Source organism: Ictalurus furcatus, chromosome 25, assembly GCF_023375685.1.
Source record: "Ictalurus furcatus strain D&B chromosome 25, Billie_1.0, whole genome shotgun sequence".
Lineage (NCBI taxonomy): Eukaryota > Metazoa > Chordata > Actinopteri > Siluriformes > Ictaluridae > Ictalurus > Ictalurus furcatus.
In genome coordinates, this window is record NC_071279.1 from 12031622 (window position 1) to 12042392 (window position 10771).

Sequence of the window (10771 nt, forward strand, 5' to 3'; positions counted from 1 at the left end):
AGAAGACTGTATGCACATAATGTTAGTCATCACCCTGAGTCATATCTATATGAAGTGAAAATGAATCATTGTAAAACACTGCTTCAGTTAAAGCCCTTCAGCAAATTTTTCCACTTGTATTGCTTCCAGTATCAAGACAGCTACAGGCATAAAAAGCCATACTTATAGTTTAATTTATTATTTACAGGAATTTTTACAGTCAACTCCTCTGCACAATGAATAGTGAATTTACTTGCCCTTCACAGATGAATAAATCCAGTCAAATATTGACAAAGATGTCACCTTAAACCGTACAAAACCCAGCAATGTCTTCCCTGACAGTTCTACAGTACTTTGACATGGGGGGGGGGGGAGAAATCAATGCTCTAAAGATGAGTAAAACTAATTTTTCCTAGATCAGCTGTTCATTTTCTTTAAAGTGGAGTACTGAATAAATGATCAAATATATATATTTATTTAAAAAAAAAAATTCTGCTGGTCTCTTAAGAGAGCTTAGCTATGGGAGGGGGGATGCAGCTGAAGTACAGGACTCATTGACATTGATTAAAAGAAATTCTTCAGACATAAATTAAACAAGTCATTTTCTGGCCCTAAACAGAGTCACTTTGCCTCTTTAGATTTTGCGCTGAAGTAGGAGCACCAGTCCGTATGGGATAGCCTTGAGATACAGAGCATCTGACACTTTTGTACACTTCTCAGGCCACAACGTTCAGGATCATGAATGCTGACCAACTTCCACACTTCCCTGCTTTTGTTCCAGTAGGAATACAAACTCGAACAGACCAACAGAGTAAAGGAATACAGTCTAAACCTTATTAAATGGTTTTACTTAGTCAACAAAAGTAGGTGGTTCTTGGCTGCGTTTATTGTCGAAACGTAGCACGCTCTCTAACCTGAGCTTAGCAGTTGGGCTTGCAAGACTACTTACTGCATTTTACTACAAACAGGCATCATCCCATGAGTGAAAGGACACAGTGATGTACATAATTACTTCTCTAAAACTGGGCACTTGCTCCTTGCTTGTGCTTATTACCGAGTTGCATTGTAAGGCTGTGAACTGAATGCACACACATTGCATTCCAAACATTCAAACAGCCTGACCAGCTCATGCACACTGACTGTAGGTTTATGGGCGTGATGGGAAGAGAAAACCGTATGAAAGAAGATACAATGAATTTATAGGGGATAGAAGTAAAGGAAATTAAACCGCTATTAAAAGGACACACATCGCATAATTAAGTGAGAAGAGAAGAAGAAAAACCTAACCACAATAAAATCCAATGGTCTGTGACAGGGTCTTAAACAGTAACACTTTGCTTTCACACACACGTACACGTACCACCCTTTAATGGCGGCCTTTACGTATAGTCCATCTTTGTGAATACAGCACTTCGGAGCTGGTATTTACAGATTGAGCCCAGAAAGTATGTCCTCTTATCAGAATCCAGTATCCGGCTTGATGAAGAGGGCAGAGAAAGCAAAAGCGAGAAACACGATTCCGCCGATGATTGTAACTGTGGAGAGAGAGAAACAGGCATTATGTTTGCAGTGGTCTTTTACTGTTAATGAACACTGCATGGATTAAATTGCTCTGTAAGACAAATCTTACCAGTCCTGACTGATATTTTCTGAGCCACCATCCTTCCACCAACCACAGCCAGGCCTGTGCAGAGACAATGTCCCAGAGTTCCACCCACCGCCACGCCAAATGGATCCTGAAGCAATTTGGTATTGAGAAAATCACCCAGATAGATATAGACACTGTTTCTGTCTACTCCCCCCCCCTTCACTGCTCCAAATCATATCATGTGCACTGCTTCTACAGGCAAGAGATAAAGACCTGTATTTACAGGAATGTGTGCTTGATGCAGGGTTCTCACTGCTATGCAACACTTCCAAACCTACAATACAGGAATCCTGACATCTAGCATTTTAGAACTAATAAAATCAAACATGTACACAACAAACAAAATGACACAAATGCACAAGTTGAACTTAAGATGCTAGGTAGAACGGTAATTCATGCTGTGAATACACTGTTGCCATAACGACACACAAAAACAGACAATGAAGAACTAAAGCATAAAGAATTCACTATACTGTATTACAGTAGTGAACTCATTGTAATATTATCTCAGGAGATCAGGTTTTCACACGTTTAAGTGAATATATAAAATGTGTGAAGATTTGGTTTCATTTTTGCATTCTTTCCTCAACTAGAATGCTGGTGACTAACATCCGACGACATTTTAGTCACAATAAAATTGTGGATATTTTCGTCAGAAGACAAAAACTTTTTTGACATTCCAATGTCAACGTCTGGATATTCTTAAGAATTAAGAGTTCAATGCTCTTTGAAAGTGTGTACTTGCATTATGCTATTATATTATTATATCAGTGGTGTAAAATTGTCTTAAAATGACAATCATTGATCACAATTATTTCTGGGACAACACATCGTCCAACAAAAGTAGCTATCGTAACAGGCCTACACCCTCAGTCATAAATTAACAATAATGCCACTTTTCCACTGCATGGTATGACTCGACTGGAATCGGGTCGCTTTTTGGGGGCTTTCCATTGTGGATAGTATCTGGTACTTTTTTTAGTTCCACCTTGGTTGAGGTTCCAAGCGAGCTGAGCCGATACTAAATGTGAGCCACGCACTGAAGGAGTAGAGAATTTTCCTTAAAGAGTAGTTCTGTATTGGGCCTGGATAAATTAGTTATTTAATACATAATTTGCGTACGGTAATATTCTATTAATTGAAAATTATGAATGTATTTATCTCATTACAGATAAAATTACAACAAAGGTTTTCATCTTGGAGATCTCACTTGTTACCGATCTCCAAACAGGTGTTTATTGAAGTCACTCCTGTCACGGCTGAATCTAACTTGGTCACATCGAGTACTACATAGGGTCTAGACCGCCGTTATTTTACATCCTTAATAGGGTCCATGTTCAGTGAACAGGAAAAGCGTTTGGAACACGGCCTGACTGTATTTGTACAGGGCTTCAATAATAGAACATTATTCCTGTGTGAAGGTGAGTGGAAGATGGCACCTGCGTTGAGGCGGCACTAAACTGCAGTGGAAAAGCAAGCTCAGAAAAGTAAAGCGAGCCGAGTCGAGTCGTACCGTGCAGTGGAAAAGTGACTTAAATGGTTAAATACTGTTAATTTACTTCTAATGATCAGATCAGCACATTTGCATTGTGAAAATGGTTTCCACAAGACTGATTTATGATCATTATCCATTATTAGACTGGAATCTAATGTGGAATTACTTATTGATTTCTCTATATTTAGTGGTCATGTGTGAAAGCCAGGATCAGCACACTTGCATTATGTGAATATGGTTTGCATAAGTTGATCATTTGATGAGATAAACACATGACTGTGCAGGAAACATTTTCTTTTTAGACTGTAGTGTATAATACCGGTGCTGGAACAAGTAACATCTGTGCAGTTGCTACACTGAACTTTACTGTAACTACAAATGGGTCACAAATTATTAATTTTTTTTTTAATAAATCAACCACCACAAGCTAAAGGAACAGCTCCAAGTCTCTGGAACTGTTCTGAATGGATGAATCAATCAACTTGTCTAATGTTAGCTAATTCAAAACATGCACGGATAGATTTTATTTTACATTAACAAACTTAAAACTTTCTTCAGATTGCTCGACAGAAAGCGAGGGTGGTGCGTGAGATGAGAGGAGATGATGTGAGATAGAGTGAAGGGGCGGGGCTTCCGGGGTATCAGTTAACACCGAAAAGTTCGAAACACCTGCACAAGTGGGAACCATTCCACATTCACAAGTCAACTGGCTTATCCGACAATTTTATTGCATTTTGAGTGATAACTCATAACAGCGTACTCCAATGTTGAAATGTGAAAATGCCTCCGCACCACAATTTTATTTGATTTGACTTCTTAATTCCTAAAGGAACTAATGATTATCTGAGAAAAAAATTACATAACCAACACGTCTCTTATGTACTGTTCTATATATTTAATTTTTTGCCTCCAAACCTTATGTACACAGTAGGTCTGAGTGGGAGTGTGTGCGTGTGTGTATGATCACTGACCTCCCGTGCAGCCAGAACGATGGTGGCGAGCTGAGAGCGGTCACCCCACTCAGCAAGGAAAGTGAGTGTGAGTGCCTGGATGAAGATGGGCGAGATACAATTGTGCCACTTCCTCTGAGGCAACATGGCCCCCGCTGTCCCCACCTCTACATCAGGAGCCCCGTTGGCCAGTTTATAACGCTGAAGCTGGAAGTAAACACCAGCCAAGCAATCAAACAAAGCTCAGGTAAGATGATTAAAAACAATCGCTCTCATTCAAGAAGGTCAAATCAATATGATCGGTTTCAGTTCAAACGTTAGAACGTCACTGTGTTCAGCCAGTTCACTCACCTCCTCGTCTTTCTTCTTAATCTCAGCCTGAACCTCTTCAAGTTCCTCCTGGCCTTCATCAGCGCTCATCCTCAGCCCCTCTCTCAACATCCTCACGCCGAAGATGGCAAACAGCGCTGTGGAGATGTAGTAGGTGTAGATCCGTGGGATAATAGTGGTGGCATAACCAAAGAGGACTAATGGCAGGACACAGATCGAAAATTCACGTTAGACGCACCGCTGTCGTATTATTTCAGTCTGCAGCCCCTACAAACATACGGTACGAACCCGATCAGATAATTACACGCACTGTACACTCTCGTGCCCATGAATCCAATGTAACAGACTGCTGATGCCACAAAGTATCAATTTATGAATCATTTGACAGAAAATAAAATGCAATTATATAAGCAACAATTACATTTTCCTCCAAAAAAAAAAAAAAATAACAAGAGAGTTTAAGGGCTAATGGTTAAAAACTTAACATTTAAAAACCATAAAGATGGCTTAAGAATGCAATTGATATGAACAGTTTTGCACTCAAGTCTCCATCAGTGAACAGCTGATAACTTCAACTGTAATGAATTTCCTGTTTACGCAGTCAGCACTTTTTGAGCATGTAGTACACAGTAATAGAAGAGAAATGATTTATAAACACACACTATTTGGTGTTACCCAGATAAATATGGGTTCCCTTTTCAGTCTGGTTCCTCTCAAGGTTTCTTCCTCATATTGTCTCAGAGCGCTTTTCCTCACCATTGTCGCCTTTGGCTTGCTCATTAGGGATAAACTTAAGTTTAACATTTATATACTGAATTGATATATTTCTGTAAAGCTTCTTTGTGATGTGGCAATGTCCATTGTTAAAAGCGCTATACAAATAAAACTGAATCGAATGGTCATTTCTGTTGTTTTTTTTATCCGGTAATGCAACAAATGAGAGTTTAAGGAATAAAGCATGACATGATGTGCTGTTAGAGGAAAATAATCTAGGTTGGAGTGTTGTGACGAGGCCTGATGTGAAGCTAACAGCGGCCATTTTAAAAATGAAAGGTGTCTCACGTTATAGCAGATATGAACAGTCGCTCCCTCACCAGTCTGACTTTTCTTCTCTCTCTTTAGAAGTTAATAATAAAAGAAAAAAATAATTCAGCACACCTCTGGAAAAAGGCCTTATATTTTCATGTCAGAAAATGTAATGGGATCAGACATCGATACGATCTAATAAAACTGGCGGGAGAATATTATTGTGCGAGACTGACACTGTAGAGATTCTGCACCAGGCAGGAGAACAAGTATCCGGTGCTGCTTTCATTTAAAACTGTAGCTCATTTTAGCGTTTGGATTGTCTTCAGTATCTGAATAAATTAATCTACAGAGTGTTCAAAAAAGTCAGGAACCAATGACAGTACCAAGAAGCACTACCTCTGGGCGATATAATATCGATATCACGATAAATGATTATGCAGTACAATTTTCTGAGATATCGTCGGTATGATGATGTATTTTTTTATGTTTTTAATAATTACAAATTAAATGGTAATGGATGCCGTTGATTTTACGTAATTTATTGAAACGTAATATTCTTTGTAGGCACTGAAGCAAAGTATCGTCAATCTCAGTTTAACCTTTTTTTTGGTTATTTTACTGTTTTGCGGACAGTTTGTTAGCTAAATTACATATTATAAGCATCGTGTATCGTAGAAATGTCCTCGAGTGTCGTGATATGATATTTGCGTTATATCACCCAGCCATAACCTTGACCCTTTGATCTAATGTTAAAGTATAAATACATAATGCATACATTACATAAAACCACTTATATGTAGTTTAACTCCCATTGGTTCCTGACTTTTCAGACAACTTGTATTTGCACATACATCCTTCATACTCTCAAAGTTTCTAACCATGCTTACTTTTAAGTCCTGAGTGGAACATCATTCAGCGTTATGGCACGTAAATTCAACAAACCTCTACTACTCCCCCCGCTCCCCCATCATATCACCCTCTCTCTGCTGCAGTCTAGCCTACTCATCACATTCCATCAGCATAGTCTCTCCTTTTACGTTATGCGTATTAGGTTTGGTATTCCCATGGTTTGCAGTGCTTATACAGCCTTATTTGATTATTATTTGACTGAGTGTCATGGTACACTAATACCCTTGTGTTCTGTGCACGTCATTTGCGTATCTTGATGACTGAATTTGTAAAGTAACCATGTGCTTGGGAACGATACTGAATAAATAAAACAATGCTGTTATTATTCATTTCATATTTCACCCATTATTACATTATGAGCTAAACTGTAAGCAAATGTATGGTTTAAGGAAATGTTTTTTTTTTTCCTGAGGCTAAAAAACAAAATGCCCATGCAGTGTACGTAATCTAGTTTAGGATGAAAGCAGTACTTGGATATTATATCTAAAAATTTTTTTTTTTTTAAATAATAGTAATAAAAAACCCAAACAAAACCACATTTGACAAGTGCTTGTGAGTGACATGGATCAAATTCATGAAAAAGTAAAAGGTCACTACCTTTTTGTAATCACAAGCCAGTCCAACTTCTTCATTTACTTTACACTTTGTCAGTAATAGTTCAGCCAATTTCCAACAAATCAGGAATGTTTGTGCCATAGCTGGAATATGTTTACAGGACAGTAGCAATGAGTTCTATCTAGGTCGTGTACTTAAATTTTTAGTTGGATTCAATCAAATTTTGCAGAAGAGAGTCTGACGAATTTGCAGTGTGTGGACTACCCAAGCCTACTGCTCAAACTCAAAGTCACAATTCACATAAGAACAGAGAAATCCTTGATGTTACGCTACCTGACAGGCAGGTCATGAGACCCAGAGCCAGCATGGCCCCTGCTAAGACAGTGAGACGGTTATAGCGCATGGCCATGATGGCTGCAATGAAGAAAGTCTTATCTCCCAGCTCGGAGACGATGATGACCGAAATCGCTGCCACAAACGCATGGATAAATCCCAGGTTGCCTTTACTAGGCTCATTGGGACTGATGGCTGGAACTGCAGGTTGGCCGGTCGGAACTTTCTGTACAGAGACAATTGTTGTTATGAATATATTTCATTAGAAATCAGTGCACATTACAAAATGGTAAGGAATATTTGCAGGAATATTAGCAAACCCCTTTATTTTGGGACGAGAGAGTAGATTACAGACATACACGCAAACTTGCTGCACCGTTCAGCCATAACATTCAAACCACCTGCCCAATATTGTGTAGGTCCCCCTTGTGCCCACAAAACAGCTCTGACCTGTGGAGGCATGGACTCCACAAGACCTTGAAGGTGTGGTATGTGTGTGTGTGGTATGTGTGCTGTGGTATCTGGCACCAAGACATTAGCAGCAGATCCTTTAAGTCCAGTAAGTTGTGAGTTGGGACCTCCATGGATCGGACTTGGTTGTCCAGCACATCCCACAGACGCACGATCAGATTGAAATCTGGGGAATTTGGACGCCGAGTCAACACCTTGAACTCAGTGTCATGTTCCTCAAACCGGTCCTGAACAATTTTTGCAGTGTAGTAGGGAGCATTATGCTGCTGAAAGAGGACACTGTAATTAAAGACTACCGTTACCATGAAGGAGTGTACTCGGTCTGCAACAATGTTTAGGTAGGTGGTACATGTCAAAGTAACAACCACATGAATGTCAGGACCCCAGCTTTCCCAGCAGAACATTACCCAGAGCATCACACTGCCTCTGCCAGCTTGCAGTCTTCCCATAGTGCATCCTGGTGCCATCTCTTCCCCAGGTAATTCACACACCTGCACCCAACTGTCCACACGATGTAAAAGAAAACATGATTCTTCAGACCAGGCCACCTTCTTCCATTGCTCCATGGCCCTCCATTTGTGCTACAGTAGCTCTTCTATGGGATCGGCCCAGACGGGTTAGCCTTCAATCCCCACCTTCATCAACGAGCCTTAAGAGCCCCTGACCTGGTCACCGGTTGTTCTTCCTTTTACCACTTTCGGTAGGTACAAACCACTGCATACCGAAAACACCCCACAAGACCTGCTGTTTTGGAGATGTTCTAACCCGGTCATCCAGCCATCACAATTTAACCCTTGTCAAAGTCACTCAGATCCTTACTCTTGACCAGTTTTCCTGCTTCCAACACATCAACTTCGAGAACTGACTGTTCACTTCCTGCCTAATATATCCCACCCCTTTACAGGTGCAAAATGTTATTCACTTCACCTGTCAGTGGTTTTAATGTTATGGCTGGTCACTTGAAAATGGGTTTCATTCAAATCTCAATGATTTATGCAGGGAAAAGTTTGAACCTTTTCAACTTTGAACTATTTAATATGAACAAGGAAGTACTGCTAACACAAACTCTTGAATCCACAGGGTTTTTAGGGGTTTCTGTAGGTGGAGGATTAAGATATAGAAGAAATCTTTAATGGCTCCCATAAATAAACAAATATAATATGCCTAGTTGTATACAATGTGCAAAGAGGTAGATAATGTTAATAAAATACACCGAAAATAAACATTGACTTAAAAAAAGAAAAGAAAAGGGATAAGAAGATGAAATATGAGAAGGAAACAGAAGTTAAAGGAGCAGCTCGGCCTATGTGAATGTAGGTAGACAGCTAGCCGGCTAATTTATTTCACATACAGGAAACACATCTCAGCCTCATAGCTACCAGCAAAGTTTACACTCTATAGTGAAAACCGAACTAGCCAGGAAACCAACCGGAACAAATGTACAGACGTGGATTCAATGTTAAATACATATGGTTACCTCAGCGGGCTGCTGCACTTCAGGTAATTTGTTCTCCTCCTGAATGCCTGAGACTCTTTCAGTACTCAGTACACTTAACACCAAAAACACAAACAACAACTTCGCCTCAGCAGGCCGAGAAGCGGCCCGACGAGGCATTTTAAATATTGACAATCGTAGCAATAATATTACACTAAGTCTGTGCTAGAAAACAAATGAATAAAATCGTGTAAACTATATGTACGTGTGTGTAATCTAGCCGGCTAACTCGCTAGCTCGGTTCGTGTTCAAGACACTGCTGTCCTCACTCGAACAAACTTGCTAGCTGTCCGCTAACTCTGATTGGTCCATTTGGAAGACGACCCACACGTCCTAGGGACACGTCATGAAAATCCCATTCAGTGATTGGCTAAAAAGATCTGCCTATAAATAATGACACAGGAGCGGCATTCAGCAAATCAGGAACACTACATAATCCATAAACCCAAATTTTTAGAAGAGAGGTCCAACAGTACATCCAAAACATTTCATCATCTAAGAATCTTAAAGCTCTTAAGACAATAAACTTGTTTCACCTTTTAAATTTATTTCAGTAAAGTTTTCTGTTTTGTATGTATATGCATATATGTATAAATGATGCTTTGCTTTCATTATCATTTCATTGTATGTAATTTTTTTCCCCCCATTTTGCTATGTATTTGTATTTTTGATACCTTGGCATTAATACAAATATAAAAAATAAAATAAATCCATAAACCCAGAGAGACAGCTTCGAAACCTAATTTAACCTTATTTTTGCTTTGAGATAAAATGTTTTGCTGATTCGCTTTGGGAATTACAAACAAACAAACAAACAAATAAATCCACTAAAACATCTCGGACTTTAAATAAGATTATAGCAGCCATGATTGTATTTACTTCCGGGTTCTAAAAAGGAAGTGTGGATAATAGGTCCAATAGTATTTATTTATTTATTTATTATTAACAGAATTGTAGATGTAACAAACAATTGCACATTAGAGGGGGCTTAATGTAGATCTACATAAAGATACAGAAAAGTTGACAAAATTTCAAAGTTTTAACTGCTTTTTGCTTCATATAGAATCACATTGAGTCAATATAATGTTCCATTTCTTTCTTGAAAGACATAAAACAGGATGGGTTTCTTTTGTTTGTTTTTTGTGTTGTTGTTTTTTTTTTGTTTGTTTTGTTTTGTTTGTTTTTTTATTTTTATTTTTTTACAGGAAAACTTACATTTGTGAATATGGATTTTTTCCATTAAAAGAATAAAATGTATTATATAAACCTGTCTGCACTTGTCTCTACAGTTCTCCAAAAGACCAAATAATAAATGTTTCCATAACAACACAAATTGGCCATCAATATACTTTGTAATAAAATCATAAGCATAATAAATGCTTAAACAATGCATAAACAAATGAACCACAGTTTCAACGCAACTAGAATTCACAAAAAATGCAATTAAAATCAATATCACCTGTAATTTTACAAAGTAATGTTTCACTGGGTAAATCCTATGTAAAAAGGTCCAATAGACTGCTGCAGGGATGACTTATTTTTGTAGGCCAACCCAGAAGTTAGCATCACCCTGGTTC

The 10771-nt window shown here is 38.7% G+C and overlaps 1 protein-coding gene across 1 annotated transcript; it reads right to left on the bottom strand.

The window, feature by feature from the left end:
* Nucleotides 1–82: 82 nt before the first annotated feature.
* Nucleotides 83–9599, bottom strand: tmem165 (transmembrane protein 165). Its single transcript, XM_053613571.1, has 6 exons — nucleotides 9177–9599; nucleotides 7229–7454; nucleotides 4424–4599; nucleotides 4094–4279; nucleotides 1610–1715; nucleotides 83–1514 (listed from the first exon to the last, which is right to left on the bottom strand). Exons 1-6 carry the CDS (start codon nucleotides 9312–9314, stop codon nucleotides 1438–1440), a joined length of 909 nt encoding a protein of 302 aa, XP_053469546.1. The 5' UTR covers nucleotides 9315–9599; the 3' UTR covers nucleotides 83–1437.
* Nucleotides 9600–10771: the final 1172 nt, after the last annotated feature.